The sequence below is a fragment of the Delphinus delphis genome, chromosome X, assembly GCF_949987515.2.
Source record: "Delphinus delphis chromosome X, mDelDel1.2, whole genome shotgun sequence".
NCBI lineage: Eukaryota > Metazoa > Chordata > Mammalia > Artiodactyla > Delphinidae > Delphinus > Delphinus delphis.
Window position 1 is genome coordinate 79,806,721 of NC_082704.1, and position 24,634 is coordinate 79,831,354.

Sequence of the window (24,634 nt, forward strand, 5' to 3'; positions counted from 1 at the left end):
AGGCCTTGGGAGGTGGAGGGTCAGGGAAATCCATTGCTTAAAACAGCTCTGATTTAGAGCTTGAAAGTGGGAAGGCAAGGCTAGAAAGAAAATGAAAGAATAAAATACTCCAGACAGCACAGCAGGTGGAAAGGAGAGGAAGGAGTATTGTGATGGTAATAAGATAAAGCTCAGAGGGCTTCCCTGGTGGCACAGTGGTTAAGAATCCGCCTGCCAAGGTAGGGGACACAGGTTTGAGCCCTGGTCCAGGAAGATTCCACATGCCACGGAGCAACTAAGCCCGTGTGCCACAACTACTAAGCTTGTGCTCTAGAGCCCGCAAGACACAACTACTGAGCCCACGTGCCACAACTACTGAAGCCCATGCGCCTAGTGCCCATGCTTCACAACAAGAGAAGCCACCGCAATGAGAAGCCCATGCTCCTCAACGAAGAGTAGCCCCCACTCGCCGAGAAAAGCCTGCACACAGCAACGAAGACCCAACGCAGCCAAAAAAAAAAAAAAAAAAGATAAAGCTCAGGCTCGTCCCAAACAGAAAGAGGAAAGCTGCTCTTGTATACAGGTCTCTTCTAGCTTTGCTCTGGGTTTAGACTAATCATTTTCATGCCCAGGTACACATGTATGCACATATACACATATATGTGCACATTCATTGTTTAAATAAAAAGTCACTTTAACCCTCTGAATCTCCAGTCCTTCTCCAATAAGGACATCATGTGTTTGGGTATTAGAGAAAGGAGAGGTGGATGGAGTTGGATATTATTAGAAAGTTAGACCTCATCTAAACCTAGAGGGAATTCAAATTTTACTTCCCACCATCACAATAGCATCAGGAAATGAAGCACTATAAGACAAAAGAATTAATCAATTTGTACAAACTAATGAAGTAGGCAATCCTAAGGGACTGGGAAAAAGTATCAAGCATCGTAGCAGCTACATCCAGGCAAAATGAGGTCAGAAATGCATATATGTAGGTATATACATATGTATGCATGTATGCATATGTGTATTAGGTATTTGATAATAAGATGAAACATTTTTTCTTCCTCAGAGCATATAAGATTGTTTTTGGTTGGTGCATAGATAAATTATTTTATTTAAATAGTTATATATTTATTTATTACATATTAGAAAAAGTATATACATAACAAATTGTAGTGGGCTGAATGGTGTTCCCCCAAAAGATATGTTCATGTCCTAATCCCCAGATTAGGGGATTCTCCTGGATTATTTGGGCAGGCTCTAAATTCAATAACAAATATCCTTATAAAAGACACACAACTACAAATAGAACTACCATATGACCCAGCAATCCCACTACTGGGCATATACCCTGAGAAAACCGTAATTCAAAAAGAGTCATGTACCAAAATGTTCATTGCAGCTCTATTTACAATAGCCAGGAGATGGAAACAACCTAAGTGTCCATCATCAGATGAATGGATAAAGAAGATGTGGCACATATATACAATGGAATATTACTCAGCCATAAAAAGAAACGAAATTGAGCTATTTGTAATGAGGTGGATGGACCTAGAGTCTGTCATACAGAGTGAAGTAAGTCAGAAAGTGAAAGACGAATACCATATGCTAAAACATATATGTGGAATTTAAGGAAAAAAATTGTCATGAAGAACCTAGGGGTAAGATAGGAATAAAGACACAGACCTACTAGAGAATGGACTTGAGGATATGGGGAGGGGGAAGGGTAAGCTGTGACAAAGTGAGAGAGTGGCATGGACATATATACACTACCAAACGTAAAATAGATAGCTAGTGGGAAGCAGCCGCATAGCACAGGGAGATCAGCTCAGTGCTTTGTGACCACCTAGAGGGGTGGGATAGGGAGGGTGGGAGGGAGCAAGACGCAAGAGGGAAGAGATATGGGAACATATGTATATGTATAACTGATTCACTTTGTTATAAAGCAGAAACTAACACACCATTGTAAAGCAATTGTACTCCAATAAAGATGTAAAAAAAAAAAAAAGACACACAGAGGAGACACACATAGAAACTCAGATAAGAAATCAATATGAAGAAGCATGCAGACATTGGAGTGCTGAGGCCACAAGTCAAAGAACATCTGCATCCACCAGAAGGTGTAAAAGGCAAGGAACGGATTCTTCCCTAGAGCCTTGGGATGGTTTGAGGCACTCAAAACACCTTGATTTTGAACCTCTGGCCTCTAGAACTGTAAATTTCTGTTGTTTTTAGCCACCCAATTTGCAGTAATTTGTTGTGGCAGCCCTAGGAAACTAATACCCCACATCAAACCCAAAATTCTCCAGACTGCTTAGGACAAAACTAATATAGGTATGTATTTATTTTTACTGATCTAATTTTTTAAGTAAGTAAATAATATTGATGATAAGGATATGGCAGAAATTGTGAAAGTGGTACACAAGTAACTGAAGTTTGGGAGACAAAGAATATCACTGTGTAGATGAGATATTTACATGAAGCTCTTGACAATTAGAAAACAAGTAATAAGCAGAGCCACATGAGTGACTGATACAGATAATTTAGCATTCCAGGAGTTCAGGGCACTAGAGATTAGTGAGAGTTGGGGTTATCAATGGAAGTTTTTTATGGAAGAGATGAAATTAGAATTTGGGTCCTACAGAAAGTGTGGGATTTGGTAAATTAAACAGGCTGAATGAAACACATTCCAGAAAGAAAGAATGGTATGGGAAAATGTGTCACTGACAACCATTGAGAAATGAATGACCCATTTATGTAATATTATAGAAACATTGTTAATTTTCCTGGGTATATTAGTATTGATGTAATTATGTAGGAGAATGTCATTATTTGTAAGTGATGCATGATGAATTATTTAGGCTTGAAGTTTCTTGATGCAAGTTACTTTCAAAGGTAATAAGTGAGAAAGAGAGAGAGAGAGGGAGAGAATCACAGAGAGAGAGGCAGAGAAAGAGAGAGAATATATTCAACTATGTGAAAATATGTGCCAAAATGTTAACAATATTAAGTTGGAGGGGGGAAGATATGTATGATACAATATGAACCTTAAATATGCTCATACATTTTTTCCAAGAAATCCTACTTCTGGGAAATAATCAGAAACCATAAACAAAGGGCAGGTGACAAGCAAGTACTCATTCATTATATGGTATGGTGATGTAGGAATTCAAAGAAGTGAGAGCAGGATGTGTGTACTGAGCTAGACATCCATCCACCAATCCTACCTCATGACATAAACAAATCATGTAATGAACCAAACTAGGAGGCTTCTGCCCACTAAGATGTTGCCAGCATTGTACTGTTATAGAACACAAGCTCTGGGCCTGGGACATGGTTAGTGTTTTCTGGTCATGTACCACAAGTACCCTAGCTTTACTAAAAACAAGATATCTTGGAAATGGCAAGAAACAAACAAAACAAAAAATGCTTAGATTATCTACTATCCAGAATTTTCTATACATTGCACTAATTTCAAAGTGACCTCAAATTTTGGAACCTTACTCTACTTAACACATGGAAAAACATTTTTCGAATTGTATTTAGGTGTACTGAGATTTCAAAATGAGATAGCTATGCATGCTTGACAACATTTCACTGAATTTTTTTATTACAAGTTTAATCGATTTTTATCTAACACTTATACTCAGCTTCCTCTTAGTATTTACTACAACAAAGCACCAGCAACCAGCAGAAGTTTTGCAATAATTAGCAACTTTTGACGTGCTAATAGTTCCTAAATGGCAACAGCTACAAGTAAGGTAAATAAGACATTGCATTGGATTTAATGTCATTAAAACAGTATAAGGGCATCTCATCCATATGCACATGTAACAAACAAATTCAATTGTACACCAAAGGCAAAGCATTTAATGATTAAAAACATTTTTTTTCTAAAATATGACCCCTAAATGTCAGCCAGATACTTTATCTGGTGACTTAAGTAAAGAAACAGATCAGTACTGGATACACAAAACTGTATGCTCAATTTTACAGGCAATTTAAGGGATTTTCAAGGATAATTTTGACTGTGTTTGGTTTTCACTTATGCAATAACATTAGAACTCAACCCTGAGCAAGATGGGACTTCAACATCTAACACAGAGTGCTTAGCTGTAAAAACCAGGTAATCTGTTTTGAATCCTTGTTCGGGAATGCCCAAGGTCACAACTTTCTTATCTGTAAAATGGGAACATTAAGAATACATATCTGTGATGGTTAATTTTATGTGTCAACTTGGCTGGGCCAGGTGCCCAGATATTTGGTCAAACATTATTCTGAATGTTTCTGTGAAGAAGTTTTTTTGGGTGAGATTAACGTTTAAATCATTGAATTTTGAATAAAGCAGATTACCCTCCATAATGTGAGTTGGCCTCATCCAATCACTTGAAGACTTCAATAAACAAAGACTGATCTCCAAGGAAGAACAAATTCTTCCAACAGTCTGCCTTTGGACTAGAACTGTAAAACTTCTATGGCTCTCCAGCTCAGCAGCCTACCCCATCAGATTTTGGATACACTAGGATTCCATAATCATGTGAGCCCAATTTCTTAAAATCTTTCTCTCTCTGGGGTGTAGAGAAAAGGGAACCCTCCTACATTGTTGGTGGGAGTGTAAACTGATGCAGTCACTATGGAAAACAGTATGGAGGTTCCTCAAAAAAACTAAAAATAGAGTTGCCATATGATCCTGCAATCCCACTCCTGGGCATATATCTGGGACATAGAGAACAGACTTGTGGTTGCTAAGGGGGAGAGGGTGGGGGAGGGATGGATTGGGAGTTTGGGATTAGCAGATGGAAACTTTTATATATAGAAGGAATAAACAACAAAGACTGTATAGCACAGGGAACTATATTCAGTATCCTGTGATAAACCATAATGGAAAAGAATATGAAAAAGAATGTGTATATATATATATATATATATATATATATATATATATATATATATATGTATGTATAACTGAATCACTTCGCTGTACAGTAGAAATTAATACAGCATTGTAAATCAACTATACTTCAATAAAATAAATATTTAAACATTCTTTATAGATAGGTAGATAGATATATTTGGATAGATCTATAGCTATAGATATATTTTTATTTTATATGTAAAGATATATATTTATATAATATATATATTAATTATATATATAGACAGATAGATATAGATACAGTAGATAGATATAGATAGATACATATTTTATGTATTTCTATAGATAGAGAGAAATTGAGAAATACACATTCTGGTGGTTCTGTTTATCTGGAGATCCCTAACACACTATCCAACAGTTATTGTGAGGATTAAATAAGACATTGCATTTAGTCTTCAGAGTGTCCCAAATATGAACTAGTGCTAGATAAATGACTGCTGTTGTCTATGAAGTGTCTAATCTTGTCCCTATAGCCTTGATCCCAAAGGCTATGCTTCTTTTACGCCAGATTTACTCCCTATTTGAACCAGAAACCCAGGCATCCAGGTACCTCCTGGAAACCTCCCTTCATTCACCCCTTCTCAGCTCCCAACATGTTGTTAGAAAGAAAAATGAGCTTCAGCTCTATGACAATTACCAGATACTCAACACTATTATGGCTCAATATTAGTATCTCATTTTCTTGATAACTGACCTGTTTGAATATATGCTTTGAGCCACCTTCTGAATTAAGTTGGACCTCCAAGTTGTTTATGAGTTGATCCATATCTGGAAAAGAATCAAGGGAAAGATAATTTAAAAATAAAATCTAACCCACTATACGCATACAGTATGCCATTTACGCCTGGTTACTCCTGTTTGTATTCTATGAACATTATTTTTCAGGACTTACTAGATACTGAGAAGTCAGTATTTGGACAACACTCTAATTTACATATTCTACTCACCAAGATAGCTCTGACTGGTCCCCAGCAATACTAGCTGCCTACTCCCCTCACATCCTGTATGCACGTGAATCTGTTTCTTCCAACCTGTCCAACTAGTACTACCTTCACAGGAATATCATCATAGCTACATAGTTTCCAGAATCCTCCCCTTCCTGGCCTAGTTCTCATTCTAAAGAGTTCCATGCTCCTGTGTGGATATTTACCCTAATGAACTTGCTTACACATCAGCGCCGAATCTCTCTAAAGAAGCATTTTATCTTCCTACTTCTCTTAAACATACAAGCCAAGTGGGGTTAATATAAGCAATTTTTAATTTCCTTTTTAGATACTTTTTCCTCTTTTTTATTTTGTTTTTATTTTCTGTTTTTTAGTGTTTTTTTAATTGAAGTATAGTTCATTTACAATGTCATGTTAGTTTCAGGTGTACAGCATAGTGATTCAGTTCTCTCTCTCTCTCTCTATCCATATATATATATATATATATATATAGTCAACTAAAACAATACTCACAACCTAAAAGTTGAGAGTTACGCTTTATTTGGCAGGAAATTTTAGAACTTCAAGCCCAGGAGGCAGCATCTCAAGTAACCCTGAGAGAACTGCTCTGAGGAGGTGAGGGAGGAGCTAGGATATATAGGAGCTTTGCAACAAAGGGCAGGTAGTTGGAACATCAAAAGATTACTGTTAATTAAAGAAAACCAGAAATCCCAAGTTAAGGAAATGATTGTGATGGCATAGAGCAGTTGAATGAAGCCACCAAGTGTTTACTTTTTCCTCTTATGAAAGTAAACACTTGGTGGCTTCATTCAGCTGCCCTACACCATCACGATCATTTCCATCATTAGTACCTACCAGCACCTCTTCAACCAGATTTCCTTTGATTTATCTACATTCATCAGAGACGAAAACATTGGGTAAGAAAGATGAATTCATAGCTTGCTTTTGACTTAATTGGTCAGATTTCAGATTACACTGTCTCCAAGTCAATTACAATTAGTTTCCTCATTTATGACTTGGTTGCATTTCAAAAGACAGTCCATAAATCAGTTAATTGTTTTGGATGTCAACTACATTTACCCATAGAAATGTTCATTTTACAGGTCACTTCACAATATCCTTTTTAAGACCTAATGCAGTTAAAATACAGCAAATGAACAACCTGCAAGGATACAAATTATAATACAGTCACACAAAAAAGTAAAAGATAAACTTATAAATAACTCCTTTATTTATTAACTGTCAGGAATTGAGGAAACCAGTTCTAATGAGATAGGCAATAACACACAATGAATCTGCTATTGAGATTATGAGGAAAATTTCTGAGCCACAATCAAAGAATTTGGAGAATTCTGACACTCTAAAATATCTCCAATTTTATCTCAAAACACAATTTCTTTTCTTCAATCTAAGTATATGAGTAGAACTGCTCACATATACATTCATCATTCACTAAATATTTATGCATATTACTATGTGTCAGAGTTTATACTAGGCACATTGTTATCAGTTTTAGATCTGGGTCAACCAGACATGGAGAGTCAGCAAGTATAGCAGAGAGCACTGACCCGGGAGTTAGATGCCCAGGAATTATATCTTATAATCTTTGTCAAGGCATTTTTTTCTAAGCCTCAACTTAAAATTAAAAGATTTAAAATTGTTCTCTGCAGAGTCCTAAGGCTTCTATGAAGCCTTTTTAGGGGTAGGGGTTGGGGTTAATGAAGGAAGAAGCATAGTAAGGCATAAGCACACTAGAAGTCAGATGCAGAAAACTCTAATTTCCATTAGACTGTAAGCTCTTTGAAGTCAGAGATTTTCATCTTTGATTGTTTTTTCAGTGATGTATTTCAAGGGCTTAGAATAGTGTCTTGCACATGGTAGGTGTTCAATACATTTCTGAAAGTTTTTGATGAATGACAGAAAAGGAAAATGAAGTGTGTTTTCTCAAGTACAGGAGTTGGACAAGAGTGGGAAAGAATAAAAGAAAATTAGAGAGGTTATGTATGAGAGATGTTTGAAGTGTAATTAACTGTGAAGTATGAGATGCCAGAGAGGGCAGCCTTTTCTGATTTTAAGAAGGAGGGGAGGGGACTTCCCTGGTGGTGGTTCAGTGGTTAACTTGGTTAACTTGGTGGTTCCAATGCAGGGGACGTGGGTTCAACTAAGCCTTGTTATTTCTAGCCAGGACAACTTACAAGAGCCCTCACTTACAAGAGCCCTCTTCTATGGGAACATATGTTTATGTATGACTGATTCACTTTGTTATAAAGCAGAAACTAACACACCATTGTAAAGCAATTATACCCCAATAAAGATGTTAAAAAAAAAAAGAGCCCTCTTCTATCTGGTCTTCCTCAATTCCTATGGATTATGAAACAACAGGGTTGAGGAAGCAGAGTGACTTTGACAAGATGTTTAGCCCCTGTGAACCTCAGTTTCTCTACCTGCGTAGAGGTAGGGGAAATGACATTGATTTCATAGGGTAAATGTGAGGATTCTATGGATTAGTACATGTAAACTCACTTAAAATAGTTCTTGGCATATAAAAAGTTTTCAATATAATTAGCTATTGTTATCATCACCACAATTATTATTGTTGATGGCCAGAATCTCTCTTTCTCTCTGGCCCAGAAGAATAGCTCCTAGGAATCAGACAGGTTGTTTATACTCAACGTGCTTACAAACCTTCTCCACCTCCTATATTTACAATCTAAATTGTTTAGCACCACTATCAACACATTCTCAGTCTCAGTGACTGAGGGTCAGTCACCTTTGACCCTTCTCTCTCCATCTCCAGCCAATTGGTTATCAGCAGCATAAATTCTACTTCAGAAATATCTCTTAAACCTAGACCTTCAACTTGCAGCCACTTCCCCTTCTAGTCCATATATCACATTGCCTAGGGTCATATCCTGGTTCTGCAACTTCTTAACAATAAGACTTTGGGCAAGTTTTCCTTTGTTCCCTTAACTGTAAAATGGGAATAATAATAGTACCAGCTCATAGGATTTATCAATTTAATATGTGTTCAAATGTTTAAAACAGTACCTGGCACACAGGCATTGTCTGTTTCCCTTACCATAAGGTGAGCCCCACAATAGTTACCTCGTCTTGTTCTTCTCTGTATCCCTTTCTTTTAGCAGAGTACTTCCTCTATACAATGTGCTAATGTCCAGTGAATGAATGATCATGGGAATAAGAGTGGTTATTTAATGGCAAAATATTATAATATAAAATAATATTATTTAATAGCAATAATCAAGGAGTCTGAAAAATACTTTTTGTCCCACCCATATCACAAATATTTTAGTCAAATTGCACAAGGAGGATAGCTGACAATCAGGAATGTCTCAGCCATTTCTGGTTAACGTACTCTCCATAGAACAGCCAAATGGAATAGCCATTAGATAACCCAGGATAACACTTTAAATGTTGGTAAAAAATGAGTAAAGGGAAAGCTATCAGGAAGGTGTATAAGCTTCTCTTTTTTTAAAAAAAAAGTTTACTTTAATATTTTGCCAGACAAAATGTAAAACAGAAGGAAATTAGGGCTTACAGAACAGTTAAAGAAAGTTCAGGGATTTTTTTAAAGGGCTTTATAAACCTTTCGCTTTTCTCTAGAGTTGGAGTTGCTATTCTAAGTGTCTGAGACTAGACAGCTGCTCAGAAACTGTGAGATAATTGGTCAGGAAATACCCAAACGGGGTTAGGGTATGTCCTGGGCCACTGAGATGTGAATCACACAGGCAGGAGAGCTTCAGAAATGCAAGTTACCTACTTAAGATAATAACCATTATTCTGCTTGAATTGGCTTTTCAAGCCTTTGTGTCTAGAAGCTGGACTTTCTTGGACTTTCCTGGCAGTCTAGTGGTTAAGCCTCCGTGCTTCCATTGCAGGGTGGTGGTGGTGGTGGGGCCACGGGGTTCAATCCCTGGTTGGGGAACTAAGATCCCACATGCCGAGTGGCACTGCCAAAAAAACCCAGAAAAGGTCTAGAAGCTGGACTTTTTGGTCCTTCTTCTAAGGAAGGGAGTACTGGAGGAGGAAATAAAGGAGGCGAGAGCGAGGAGGACTGAGCCCTATCCACAGCAGGTCAACATCTCATATATGTAGAACCTCACAAACGATGCTTCAGGGACCATGACCATAGAAATTTCATAAGATTATACTACCTTTGTCATGTTCGAAGTTTATTTTGTTACCCACTGTTTTCCACAGTGATCTGCTTGTTTTATGAAAGTGAACAGTGCCTCCAAGGGACAGGAGCAGGTGACTGACTAGTAAGAACACATCCCACTCTTTGGCCAGCACTGAGGAGGAAAAAAGTGTCTAGGGATGAAGTGAGAAGTTAAGCCTATAAGGAGGGAAGCAGAGCAGAGTGACTGGAGCCTACAACTATCAATACAAAAGAAAACAAAGCTTTGGGAATCCTGACACTGACCTATGAAGGTACCTAGTACTTAACAAGACAGAGCATGTTGACAATACAAATAATAATCCCTCATGTGCATCTACATAGCTTTACAATAGGGAAATGGACAGCTTTCATATATCATTCCCATTTTACAGATAATGAATTTGGAGGACCAAGGTCACATATTTTAGCAGTGATGGAGTCAGAACCGGAACTCTTATCCTCTAACTCAAATTACAGTGCTCCCAAAATACTTTCTAATATCCCAAATCTGGTGAGCACCTTATTTCTAGAAAACTGCTTGCTAAAAGAAAAACAAGTTTAAGGACAACAAGTTAATTATTTTGGAAGATCTTGAGAAATCATGCACTTTCAGCCTCTGACCCATAAGAAATTCTGGAATTGCTTGAAAAATGAAAATCAATGTTTTAGGGTTTTGAGATTATAGGTATTTTTTTTTATTTTTAATTTTTATTTATTTATTTTTATTTTTTGGTATGCGGGCCTCTCACTGTCATGGCCTCTCCCATTGCGGAGCATAGGCTCCAGACGCGCAGGCTCAGCAGCCATGGCTCTCAGGCCTAGCGGCTCCGCGGCATGCGGGATCTTCCCGGACCGGGGCACGAACCCGTGTCCCCTGCATCAGCAGGCGAACTCTCAACCACTGTGCCACCAGGGAAGTCCCAGGTATTTTTAAAATAGTATTTCTTATGTCTTTTATATTAGAAAAAGGTAACTAAAGGACAACTAGATACACATATATTTTCAGACAGTTTAATTATATAACTTCCAGGGGAATAGAGAGTTTTACAATGGGTCTCTGGGAAAACCTTCAAGATTGAGGCTACTCTGAGCATGACATTAACAATAGAACGGTGATAAAAGAACAATAATTACCAACAGTCACTGAGTACTTACTATGTGCTAGGTACAGTGCGGCTAAAAGAACAAATACTTATATTAGCTGATTTAATCCTCATAATTCTAGGAATGGGCACATTATTTCCCCATTTTTAAAATGAGGAAACTGAGACAGAGAGATGAGGTAGCTTATCCCCAAATCACCCAGCTAGTAAATGGTAGAACTGAGATATGAACCTCAGCAGTCTAGAGCTATAATGAAGCTATAATGCTCCATGACCTGGGTGCCAGTGAGATCTCCCAACCTCTGCTTGAAGATTACATAATGGGGGGGGTAAATGGTTGCTAGAAAAATAAATACTTAATAAAAGGGGATTGCAAGATCCTCCATTTTCTCTCATTTCTTCCAAACAGGGTCATACCTATCACCATAGGAACGACTGGACAACCCAAACTCAAAGAATCTCCACTTGTGGCATCTCAGCAGGTAGCTCACTATGAGTTTTCTATTCAAGAGACTCAACATACACAAAATATGGAGGGTGTCTGAGGTACTTAGTCCAAAGTATAGGAATCACCACCAGAGCAGGTACTCAGAAGTGGCTCCAAGACAAGAAATGCCTGCAGCTTGTTTTCTCAGCTTTCCTGAGCGAGATTTCAGTAGGGGCAACTGAAATGTTTAAAAAAAACAACAACATGAATTTAAGAGGAAATAACATATTACCACAAAAAAACTGAAGACTGACAGCACATACCACGTGAAAGAAAGAAACAGTATTGCATCATTACTACAATAGCCCGCTAAGCTTGAAGCAGTGAAGTAATGTGAGGTAATAAAAAGATAAGGTGATAAGAAACACCAGAAAAGAGCTGTATGACTTTGGGCAAGCCATTTGACTTTTCCATGCCTCAGTTTTCTCATCTGCAAAATAGAGATATATCAGCTTGGCCCTACCCCTCAGAGGGTTGTTATGAAGACCATCGTGATAACACATATAAAATTTCTTTATAAGGTGTAAATGTGAAATCTCCATATAAGTTTTTAGGAATACTTTTGTCAGAAAATCCAAAACTAAAGTACATAAAAATATGTACAATACATACAGTCACATTTTAAAGATCCAAACCACTCACAATAACAATACCTAATCTTATGAATTTTTATATGTTTATCTCCATTCTCACATGAGTTCATGATCTACAGGATCACCTGCAAGCCTTCCAGTGCTTTCAGCCACTTTCATTCCCCCCAGATGCTGATGTTAAGCTCCACTTTCTTTTCCACAGAGAAACCCAAATATGCATGAAAGAAAAAATCACCCTGGAATGTGCTAGAGATTAAGATTCTTGATTCTGGAAAAGAAGAAATCTAAAGGGAATTATTATAAATGTCTAAAACTAGTGGATTTGAGGTTCAATGAACTCCAGGCCTGAGTTTTAGTTCTAGTTTAATTACCAAATTGTTGAATAACTTTGGACAAGTCCCATCACTTAATACAGACAGTAGAAATAATTCTTGCTCACAAGGTCACTGTGAACCTCACAGGATCATTGAGAGGATCAACTGAAAGAACAGATTTAAAAGTATTGTATAAATTAACCTCAGATTTCTAGAACTAGTTCCGTTGTCTTCCATCAAACAGGTAAATTTATTTTTTAAAAATAATCTTACATGCAAGAAACTGATAGAACTTATGTTAAAAGTGCTATAGTTAAAGAAAGCAGCATGAACAATGGGAAAATCTTTTACCTAGGAGCTGGAGACCTGGGTTCTAGTTCACTGTTATCTAGGAATGTCATTTTGAGTAAACTACTTAGCCCTTTTCAGATCTCTTCCATAATACTCTATGATATATGACAGAGGACATCTATGAAAGAGCTATAGTTTTCCAAGTTTCTGCTTAATCTGTGAAGCTGATATCAAGAAAGACAATTAATTTCTCCACAAACCATTAGGCAAAATTGAGTTCACTCCTACAGCATTAAAAAAAAAACTTTTTATTTTGTATGATCACAAATGTGGACAAAAGTAAAGATGAATCCCATGTACCTGTTCCCACCTATTCCCAGTTTCAGTGATTTTCAGCTCATGGAAAATCTTGTTTCATTTGTACTCCCAACTCACTCCTCCACCTCAATGGCTACTTTTAGGCAAATCCCAGATATCATTTCATTCCCATGGCATTTCCAAAGGGACATATTTAATTTTCACAATCTCTGTGAGGTAGGTACTACTGTTGATTCCATTATGCACATGAATAAATACAGACTCAGAAAAATTAAGTAATCTCAAGGTCACATAGCTGGTAAATTACTGGGATTTGAATCCAGGGATGATGTCTGATAGCAACACTCTTTTTCTCCCTTAAAGTAATTGCTACTATCCTGCACTTTGAAATAGTTTGATGATGTTGAAAATAATAATACTGGATATTTTTTATACATTAGCAGTATGCTCTACTATTGAACATCTGAAAAGAATATTAAAAGATTCCCACTAACTGTGATGTTAATCATCAGACAAAACCTCTAGGAATACAGAGCTCCAGCTTGGCACTGAGGCATTGGTTTAGAAAAAGGACAAAAAGCCACAGCAATACAAGCTCACTGCTCTGCACCATCATGTAAAATCTCATGCAATCCACTTCATTACTTTATACTATTGTTTCATGCAACAGTCTCCTCCAACAAATTAAACATGGTGCCACTCCAGCAACCAAAAAGAATGTACAACACAGTGGTCTTTGCCCATGCTTAGTACAGTGCTTAAGGGCAGAGACTTTCTCTTTTGAATGGTCTCTCCACTCACTGCCTGATCTACCTGGCTCAAGAGCACCAAGTCTTATAAGAATCCTGGACCATCTCAATTTATAGGACCTACAGAGGTCATGTAAATGAAGGTACCAATAACAATAATCATTATTATTATTTTCAAGGCTCCATATTGATTCTAGGATCTCGCTACAAAAAACTGGAGGAGCTATATTGTACATATTTATCAGAACTAGTTTTTTAAAAAAGAAAATGAATAGATTCATATCACACATTCTTATTCTAATTGAAGATGAAACAGCTAAATCATTGACAGCACAGAAAGAGACAACAGAGCTGGAATAATCATCCTCAAATAAATAAAAGTTAAGTCTCTCTTCAGTATTGTGAAGACCTTTCTGAGGATATTGTACCTTGTTTGTGTTTGTATTTCAACGGAAATGAAATGGAAGAGAATTGCAGAAAAGAATGAAAGAAACTCTAGAGAAATAAATGAAAATTTTTTTAAAAGAAAAAACATGGAGCTAGGTCAAGGAATTTGGATGGTTACATTTGGAAAAAAGGAAGTAAGGGAAAGGAAGGCTGTCCTGATAATTGCCTTCAAAGGCACATGTTAGGTATTAGGAGAAAACAGAACTGCTATATTATTATTGGAGATTACAGTTGACTTAAAGAGGAACTTACTGATGATAACCAAGTCTTTATAGATAACTTATTAAATAGCGAACGCTGTAGTAGATACTGTGTGTATATATACAAGAGGGGGAGCAGATAGTACCAAGCTTCCACCTGGTCTCTACATTCTGGGAGTTTTGCAGTGTAGGTCAGATAGAGAAAATTGGCAGCCCACTGCAGATGCTGGCCTGGTTCTCACTGTGATGTTAAAAAAATAAAATCAAATTAGCTGATAATCTTTTATTTTCCCTCACCCTTATATTTATTTATTTATTTATTTTTAATTTTTTTTATTGAAATATAGTTGATTTACAATGTGTTAGTTTCAGGTGTACAGCAAACTAATTCAGTTATATATATATATTATATATATATTCTTTATATATATATATATATTCTTTTCTCTTTTTTTACATTCTCCTTTAAAAGCAGATTTCTTTTTTAAAAAACTCCATTTCTTGGGACCTCCCTGGTGGCCCAGTGGTTAATAATCTACTTTCCAATGCAGGGGACATGGGTAAGATCCCTGGTCAGGGAACTAAGATCCCACATGCCTCAGGGCAACTAAGCCCACACGCTCTAGAGCCCGTGCGCCACAACTAGAGAGCCCACGTGCCACAGCTACTGAGCCCTCGTGCTCTGGAGCCTGTGCGCTGCAACTACTGAGCCCATGTGCCACAACTAGAGAGAAGCCCACACACCGCAACTAAGAGCCTGCACACCAAAACGAAAGATCCCGCATGCCACAACTAAGACCCGACACAGCCAAATAAATAAATAAATATTTTTTAAAAAATTCCATTTCTTGCTTTTCTGAAAAAGTTGAGAGATCTTACAACATGGAATCTACATTGGCACAAGAGAAAAATTACCTGGAGTTGATAAATGGCTGCCCCCTTTATACAGGACATGCTTCTGTCATTTTATTGGGCCCTGTAGAGATCTGAGCTGCCAAGTCTATGTAGTGAGATATAACTATGCATAAAGCAATAACAACTAAATATTACAAGATAATAGATGCTAAAGTGATTAATTATGATTTGAAGCTAGGAACACTAATTACAAGAGGAAATAACTGAAAGTAGAATAGTCAGAAAAAATTCCAAAGAAATGGTCTGTGGTGAGGTCAGCCTTGAGGAACTAAGCTTGGTCAAGAAGAGACAGAAAGGAAATCCAGAAGAGAGGAAGAGTAGACTATACACTCTGTGAAGGCAAGGGTCCCATCTAAATTGTTCACTACTCTAACCCCAGCTTCTAGCATAATGCCTGGAACTTTTTAGGCACCCAGTAAATGATTGTGGAGCAAAGGAAAGTGGCATAATTTTTAAAATGTGTTTTAGAGAACATATTCAGGTAGTGGTCTACAGAATAGAGAAGGCCAAAGAACCAAGGTAGAACTAGAAACTATTGGAATACCTTATGTGTATCATGGTAAGAGCTTACATAGGTGTCACAAACTCAATACCTAGAGGGGTCAGGCAGGTTAAGATCACCTAGGCCAGATAGGAAATATGGTGAACTGAGAACACATGTCCTGTCTAAAAGGGAAAGGAGGAAGCAGTTCACCAACTCCAGGCAATTGTTGACAAGAGGGAATATGGGTTGGTATCTTCTGATTATTTAAGAGAAGCTGGAATTCTAGAGTTTTAAGTAAAGTATGATTTTTAATTTTTTTTTAAGTTTTTACTTTTTATTTATTTATTTTATAGAAATATAGTTGATTTACAATATTAGTTTCAGATGTACAATATTATATTAGTTTTAGGTGTACTACATAGTGATTCAATATTTTTCTAGATTATACTCTATTCAAAACTATTATAAAATATTGGCTATATTCCTTGTGCTGTACATTACATACTTGTATCTTATTTATTTTATACATAGTAGTCTGTACCATTTAATCCTCCACCCCTATCTTGCCCTCTCCCTCCTTCCTTCCCCTCACTGGTAACTAATTTGTTCTCTATATCTTTAAGCCTGTTTCTATTTTGTTATATTCGTTTGTTTCAATTTTTAGATTCCACATATAAATGATAACATACAGTATTTGTCTTTCTCTCCCTGACTTATTTCACTAAGCATAATACCCTCCAGGTCCATCCATGTTGTTGCAAATGACAAAATTTCACTCTTTTTTATGGCTGCGTAGTACTCCATTGTGTACATATACCACGTCTTCTTTATCCATTCATCTGTTGGTGGACACTTAGGTTGCTTCCATACCTTGGCTATTATAAATAATGCTGCTATGGGAGTTCCCTGGTAGTCTAGTGGTTAGGATTCTGCGCTTTCACTGCAGAGACCTGGGTTCAATCCCTGGTTGGGGAACTGAGATCCTGCAAGCTGAGCAGTGTGGCCAAAAAAAAAATGCAGCTGTGAACATTGGGGTGCATATATCTTTTAAAATTAGTGTTTTCATTTTCTTTGGATGTATACCCAGGAGTGGAATTGCTGGATCATATAGTAGTTCTAGTTTCAGTCACTGAAATTTTTAAAGCCATGAATGTAATTTAGCAGGAACACTATCACAGGCAATCATTTTTTGTTTTGTTGCAAAAGCTGTTGGATACATGTTAGAATGATTTTTTTTGTCTGTGTGTATGACAGGAAAATAATGTTTACATCAATATGTAAATCAAAGCCTCTCCACTAGCATTATTAATCTAGAAGGAAGTATTACATAGACAATAGTAAAAGGAAGGACATTTAGTCTATATTTTCAAATGGGACTTGATCATTTTAAAGTTGTTCACTGGCAAAATTTTTCACCAAGTTAGTATAGATTATATGCTACTTCATAAAAGATAGCAATAATTAAGTTTGGGTTTTTTTGTTTTGTTTTTCAGTATTTGCTTTCAGAGAAAAATCCTAAAACTTGTAGGGATTTCTGATGCCAGAAAATTTTGATATATAAGAGTATATTTAGCAGTCAGGGTGACTTAGATCATGGTAAGTGGCGAATGTATAATTATAATATGCATTCCAGTTATTTAAACTGAGGTATCCTTGATCAGGTTGAACGTACTGTGAGTAGAAGATCTCTTCTTCCAAGAAATGAGATGGAGACAGTCTTTGGAGAATGGCCTTACTGAATTGGTAAGTTAACTTTCTCCGGATTTTGATGACTTCCCCACTTCTTCCATAATTCCTCAGTGCTCTGGCCATTTTCTGGTAAGTCATGGTCTTCTGGTTGCCTTTTCTTTTCCCCCAAATTTGGGCAAGTTTTTCTTTGTTTTTTGATACAAACTGAAAGATGCCTTTGGTTTGATCTATCCATTGAATACAAGACCCATCTCGGGATTACACAGGGATTCATGAAGGTATTCAAACAGTCAGAGCTTCTTCCTGCCTTTTCCTCCCTTTTGCTGGAGAAGAGTAGGTTGCACCAGCTGGTTTTCAGGGATGTTCTACAGAAACTGATGAATATTTCTTTCAAAATAGAGGTCCACAGCACTGTTTATTACTGTTCTCCAATTGTAGACCGGTTCCTCTGTGGGCAGCACACCATAGCTGTTGGAATTTCCTCTGACATGAGAACAGTGGTTGATGAAAGCCAGGTAATTTTTGTAATCTGAGGAGTACTGAAGATCACCAGTTGAATGTTGCCTCAGTACTTCAAAAGCATCTTCAAATGCTTGATCCAGCTTGTCTTGTTCAAAACAAGCCATGCTTCATTAATAAATTGACAATTCTGTCAATCTGAGGCCAATCTAACATTTAGGTATACTCCAGGTGGAAATAACTTTCCCCTCTGAAGCGCAGGTTGGCAACACCCTTCAAAGTATGATTTTTCAAATGTTGGCAATCAACCATTTTTTAAAAGTGTGGGTCTGGGCAAATTGACCTACTGCTACAGACTGAATTGTGTCTCTCCCCAAATTCATATGTTGAGCTCCCAACCCCCAGTGTGACTGTATTTGGAGATAAGGTTTTTATGGAAGTAATTAAGGTTAAATGAGGTCATAAGGGTAGGGTCTTCCTCCAATGGGATTAGTGTCCTTATAAGAAGAGACATCAGGGAGCTCACTCTCTTTCTCCAGGAGCACAAAGAAGAGGTCATATGAGCACACAGGGAGAAGGCAGCCATCTGAAAGCCAGGAAGAGGGCCCTCACCAGAGCCTGATCATGCTGGTACCCTGATCTTTGACTTCCAGCCCCCAGAACTGTAAGAAAATAAATTTCTGTTGTTTAAGCGACCCAGTCTATATAGTGTTTTGTTATGGCAGCCCTAGCAGACTAATACACATACTTATAAAGTTTTTATTGTTATTACAAACAACACTGCAAAAGTTTGTAAATATCTTAAATGGCATTCAATAGAAAACTGTTTAAATAAATTGTGGCTCATCCATGTAGTGAGAAACTATGCAGTCACACAAGAGAATGAGATATTTATTTACATACAAATATGGAAAGGTCTCCAAAGTATATTTTTAAGTAGACAAAGCAAGGTGTAGAACAATATGCAGAGAGTTACTATCCGTGTATAAAAGGAAAGGGGGAGAAAAAATACTCATTTGTTTGATATGCATAAAATGCCTGTGGAAGGGGCTTCCCTGGTGGCGCAGTGGTTGAGAGTCCACCTGCTGATGCAGGGGACACGGGTTCGTGCCCCGGTCCGGGAAGATCCCACATGCCACGGAGTGGCTAGGCCCGTGGGCCATGGCCACTGAGCCTGCACGTCCGGAGCCTGTGCTCCGCAATGGGAGAGGCCACAACAGTGAGAGGCCCACATACCGCAAAAAAAAAAAAAGTCTGTGGAAGAATTTCCAATAAACAGATAACTTTAGTTGCCTGAGGCAACTAGGGGACAAGACTAGGAGGGAGACTCTTCATTGTATATCACTTTGTATATTTCAAATTTTGAGGGATGTATAATGCATTATTAATTTAAAATTCATTTTTAAATGAAAGTTTTATCAATTTAGGGGGAACAAAACACATGCGTAGGCTGTATTTGGTCTGTAGGCTAATTGGTTATACCTCTGGACTAAATTAAAGTGGTGGTAATTAGAATAAAAAGAAAGGAACTGATGCCAGATACAAAGGGAAAAAAAAACATAGCCCTTGGCAACCAAGTAGACAGGGAAACTGAGGAAGAGGTTGATGCCAGCATTTTGAGCATGGAATATGGGAACCACAACAACTATGTTTCCCCATTTCTTACTACACTATCATGCATTCTTCTAAGTGCTTTACAAAATTAGCACATTTATTCCTTACCGCAACCCTATCAGGTAGTTTCTATTATTATCCTCAGTGCAAAGATGAAAAAACTCAAGTTCAGAGTTTAAGTGACTTCACCAAGATTATGATGATGGTAAATTGCGGGACCAGGTAAATGAAAAGGAGAAGTCTTGAATGAGAGGTAGGGGAATAGTCTAGGGGTAATGATGGGTTCTCTTTTAGAAATGATGAGTTTGAGGTTACAACAAAATATCAAAATGCTAATGATTTGATACCTGGATTGGTATCAAATACCTGGATTTGGCTCTAGAGTTAGGTTATAGCTCCTTAATTTAAAGTGTTTAATACTTCCAGAGTTTGCTTTGCCCACATTACATCTATTTTGTCTAAGTACACAGATATCTTTAATTTTTTATACAAAGCGTCAAGCTTGTTACAGACTTTTAAATCCAGCTTGCTGTCTCACTGAATTACCTTCCTTTTTTCCAAAAACCAAACAATGTTTAAATAAAATAAACTACTCTAAGTAACAAAATGATGAGACCCTCCACTTAAGAAATAAGTATTAGAAGTTAGGTACGGAGTCCAATGTTTTACTTACATTATTTATAATCACAAATACTGTATTATTTTAGATGTGAGAAAACTGAGGCTAGATGATAAAGCTGAGTTGGGGACAATAAATACAACAAAAACCCTACTTCAGGTATACAACCTGAATTGAACACATTATTATATGAGAGTCAGAAAGTACATCAGACAAGGGTTCACATCATCTTTGGATAAACTAATGAACCTGATATGACAATGTTATTCATTCACACTCTACTTAGTAATGAGATGACAACTGTACTAGATGATCATCTAGGTCAATCATCCCAATCAAGTTTTCCTTCACTGACAAAAACATGACATTTTGGAGCTAAATCTTAGAAGATCATCTATAATATATGTACCCCGTGTTTACATGGGAAAGTTAATTGGGTAAGTACTTTGAAGATACAATCATAGTAATATCCTCAAGCACCTTTCTGTCTAGAAATGGGGTAAGGGCTTAGATATGTACAGAAATGACCAAAATACAGGGAAGAGAGTTGTGTAGGTTCCAGATAATGTGGGTAAAGTGATACGGAAACTCAAAAGAGTTTATTTCTATATGCAAGGATCAGGTAAATTTTCATACAAATGGCATTTGATTTGGGATTAATAATGAGAGGAATATTATAAATACTGTTTTAAGGAAAAAATCATAAAAACAAGTACATTACAAAGCAGTTCACTTATAAGTATCCACTGAGCAGAACAGACAGTGATGTACAATTTCTAAGGAATAGCTGAGGAGATAAGGAAAGCTTTATGTGGGGACTAAGGACTAAAATAGGACTTGAAGGAAGATTGAGGTTTAAATGGGAGGGTGGGCAAAAAGAAGTCATTTAAGATGGAGGAATAGAAAATGAGTTTCTAACAATTTTATCAGTGCCTGACACAGTATGCCAACACATATTTGCTAAATGAATTATATATCCAAAGGCAATCTTACTATTCATCAGTGTAAGTGAGACAATAAACTAGAACTGACTCAAGGCGAGGGTGAATATATAAATGTGTTACATAATAATAATGCCCCTGCCAGAATGAGAAAAGGTTGATCTCCCTCACCACCAGATACACACAATCTGGAGAGATGAAAGATGACTAGACTAGGCTTGGTGACTTGGTTATTGGAATTCAATTAACTGAACCAACAAGGGCCCCATTTCAGAGATGCATATACTAGGATGATAGGGGTTGGGGGGAGTTGAAGCAATGGTGGTGGTAATCTAGTTCATGTTTTTTCCCCAGTTTTCTTTCGAATGTATCCTGAAAGCCCTAATGAGAGGTACCTATGGCTCCCCAGAGCTCTGAAAATAGAGCCATTAACTAGTCCAGTCTTGAGGATGGACTAGATTCACCTATCACTTTTACTTTTGAGTTTATATTTCTTCCCTTCCTATGTTTTCTGCCTGTCTGCCCCCCAAACCAACCTGAAGACACTGTTCCCAGCCCATTCTCTGTGTTCCCAACAGTCACCAAAAATTAAAAACCTTCATATATAAGGGTGCCCCCCAAAAATCTGAAGAATGGGATGAGGTCATTTGTAAGTCACTGATTTCTGTTGTCCAAAGGTCCTGTTGGTTATATCATCCTAGTTAAGTTGTCCAAAGAATGATGGGAAAGGCAGGCTAGTGTCCCTTTCTCTCAGAGGTGCTAAAGTCCAGTGGGAACAATGTTAAACCAGTAGCAAGCAAAACCTATGTTCTAGCTTCAGACTTTGGGCAAGCTAATTCAATATTCCAAGGTCTCCTTTCACCCCCTGGAAGGTGTTTTAAGGACAGCAAAACACTAATTCTATCAGCGGTGCTCCAAAGAAAGAGTCTCAAACAGAGCAGGAAAAGGAAGTGAAACTAAGATATACATGGAGTGGCAGCCTCTGTCACATACACTAAGGTATTTAATCTACCCAAATATCTTTAAGATTATTACTCCACATTCTCTAGTAAAGAAAAGCAATGCCTAGGATCACACGGCTAGTAAGTGGTGGCATTAGGATTTCAAAGCAGATCTGCCTGTTACCCCAACCATCATAGTCTCCATCAGCTTCAAATTCAAATTTGGAGATTATTCTCTTTGCCTAGTTATTATCACATTGAGTGCCATCAGACTGCTGCTTAATAAACGCTTTTCTTTACAATGTAGACAGAACAAAAGGAAATAAAGGATCGTTCCCTTGACCATCTGTTTGTATTTATTTTTCCAAAGAATAAGTTTTATTTATTTTGTGATTTATTTTCCCCCAAATTCTTAGAGTTAAACATAAAAAGCCCACAAAAAGGCAGCTCTTCTAAGTGACCATTGCAAATCGATACTCTCCAGCAATCCCAGCAATTCGGCCCAATCTTCCACCTACACAGACAAACCAACCGCCTTAGCCACGTTTTAAAGAGCCAGGGCAGGGCCTATGCTTTCTCCTCCAACCATGCCCAGCCCCTCCTTAAAGAGCCGGCACGCCCAAAGCAGCTCCTCCCTGGCGGCTGCCTTCAGGGCCTCGCCTTTCAATAGCCTCGGCTCAAACATTAAGCCCCTGCTCTTCTTCCTTTTAGAAGCATATCTAGGTACCTGCTACTATTTAGGGGGGTTACCTTGGAACGTTGGCCTTCCGAATCCCGTTCTCTCTGGTAGCAACTTTGGCTGTGTGGGGTTAAGTCAAGACAAACCTTACCCCTGAAGGAAAAATGAAAGCACCAAACCAGGGCGGATTAAATTAAACAAATCCATCCATTCGTGCCCCTCTTCATTTCTCCTACAAGGATCCCCAAAGTACTCCTCCCATTCCGAACCCCCCTTTGCTCAGCCCTTTAGCAAAGTCATTTTCCCTTGAGTTTCATTTAATTCCACATAATGTTTGTACCCTTCTCTCCCCACCGCCCCCGCCGCACTCCCTCTACTAAAACCTATAGAAGTGAGGAGTGGGGGTGGGATGGGGGATAGAATCTAGAGGGAGGAGATGGGATTGGGTGGGTTCTAATTCCGGAGTCACTTACCGCCCATGTCACTAGCTGGAGACTCCTGAAGTGTCCGGAGCTCATGCGGTCCTCTGAGAGGCTCATACTCCTGATCGCAAGACAGCTGTTTCCCTCACACCCGCCCCTGTCTGACAGCGCGCCAGGCGGCTCGCTCTTGCCTTCTCTTTCTCGGCCCCCCACCTCCTCTTTTTCTCCTGGCTGGAAATGAGGAGGAGGGCCAGAGCCGACAGAGTCGATTCAGACCCAGCTGGACCACCCTCGAAACAAGGGAAACAAAGCTCTCAAGCATCCAACCCCAAATTGGGGAGCCAGAAAAACCGACTTCCTGAAAAGAATCTTCCCCTTGCTGCAATGCTCTTTTAGCTCTTTTCCTCGGCTAAAAATAAAGTGGGTTCGCTGGGCCCAAGTGGCCAAGGTTGAGGATCCTCCGTTCCCCTTTCACCTCTACCAATTCAGTTCCGGCCAAACCCACTCTCCACCCATCCTCTGAACTCCACACACCCTTGAGGAGAGTGCCGGGGCTAAGAGCTAAGAAAACCAGCCCAAACCCCAAAGCACTACTTGAATACAAAGTTGAGGCGGAGGACTCCTTCAAGACAGGAACCCAGGAGAATATACCACAAAAGGATCCCTTTACTGCCGTTGTTGCTGCTGCACACTCCAAAGCCTTCCTAAAAAGAAAGAAGGGAGGGGCAAATGCCTACGATTGGTGGAAACACATAGGGGCACCCCAGTCTAGGACAGGGGCTTCAGCAAAAAACGTCAAGAACTTGTGCGGGTACTCTAGAGTGAGGTTTCTTGGGTGCACCTAGCTGCCCCACTGGGGACCTCACGTTCATGAGGGTCAGTACCGACAGTGCTAGCTAGGCAACCCGAGTGGGTGGGGTGACTTGCCTCCTGCCCGGCTAGAACCAGAGAAGTGGTGTGACTATCCTGAGGGTGGAGTTACTTAAAAGGAACAGGCGGACACTAGAGGAGAGTGAAGAGTGGAAGGAGGTGGAGAAGGGGGGCGCTGAGACCAAGGAGGGAGAAGGGAGGGGGTGGGGCGGGGCCCAGCGTGGAGAGCTCTGGTCTTTTCCCTGGCGGCAGTCTCCAGAAGCAGCAGGTACAACTCAAACAAATTCAGTTCCTTATTCTTAAAGAGGCTTGCAAGCACACCGTTTGGTCACCTATCCATTTGCGTGTTAAGCTGAGGGAGGGTGAAAGGGATGTGGGAATTGGGGGTGGGGGCTGTATAGGAAGGGAGGAATAGGGAAGGGGAAAAGCAAGAAAGCTGGCAACTGAAAAATATTTACAG

At 38.5% G+C, this 24,634-nt stretch overlaps 1 protein-coding gene and 1 pseudogene across 3 annotated transcripts in view; both read right to left on the minus strand.

Moving 5' to 3' along the window:
- Positions 1 to 23,421, minus strand: part of KLF8 (KLF transcription factor 8) — a 72,656-nt gene extending 49,235 nt beyond the window's left edge. For 2 of the 3 annotated variants that reach the window (XM_060001587.1, XM_060001589.1), the window contains exon 1: positions 5,613 to 5,684. In XM_060001587.1, coding sequence (XP_059857570.1) covers positions 5,613 to 5,684 — 72 coding nt within the window. Of the gene's footprint in view, positions 1 to 5,612; positions 5,685 to 23,355 lie in introns of those variants that run through there. The other variant, XM_060001588.1, reaches the window with a different exon arrangement.
- Positions 17,510 to 18,255, minus strand: LOC132418991 (transcription factor Spi-C pseudogene; annotated as a pseudogene).
- Positions 23,422 to 24,634: the final 1,213 nt, after the last annotated feature.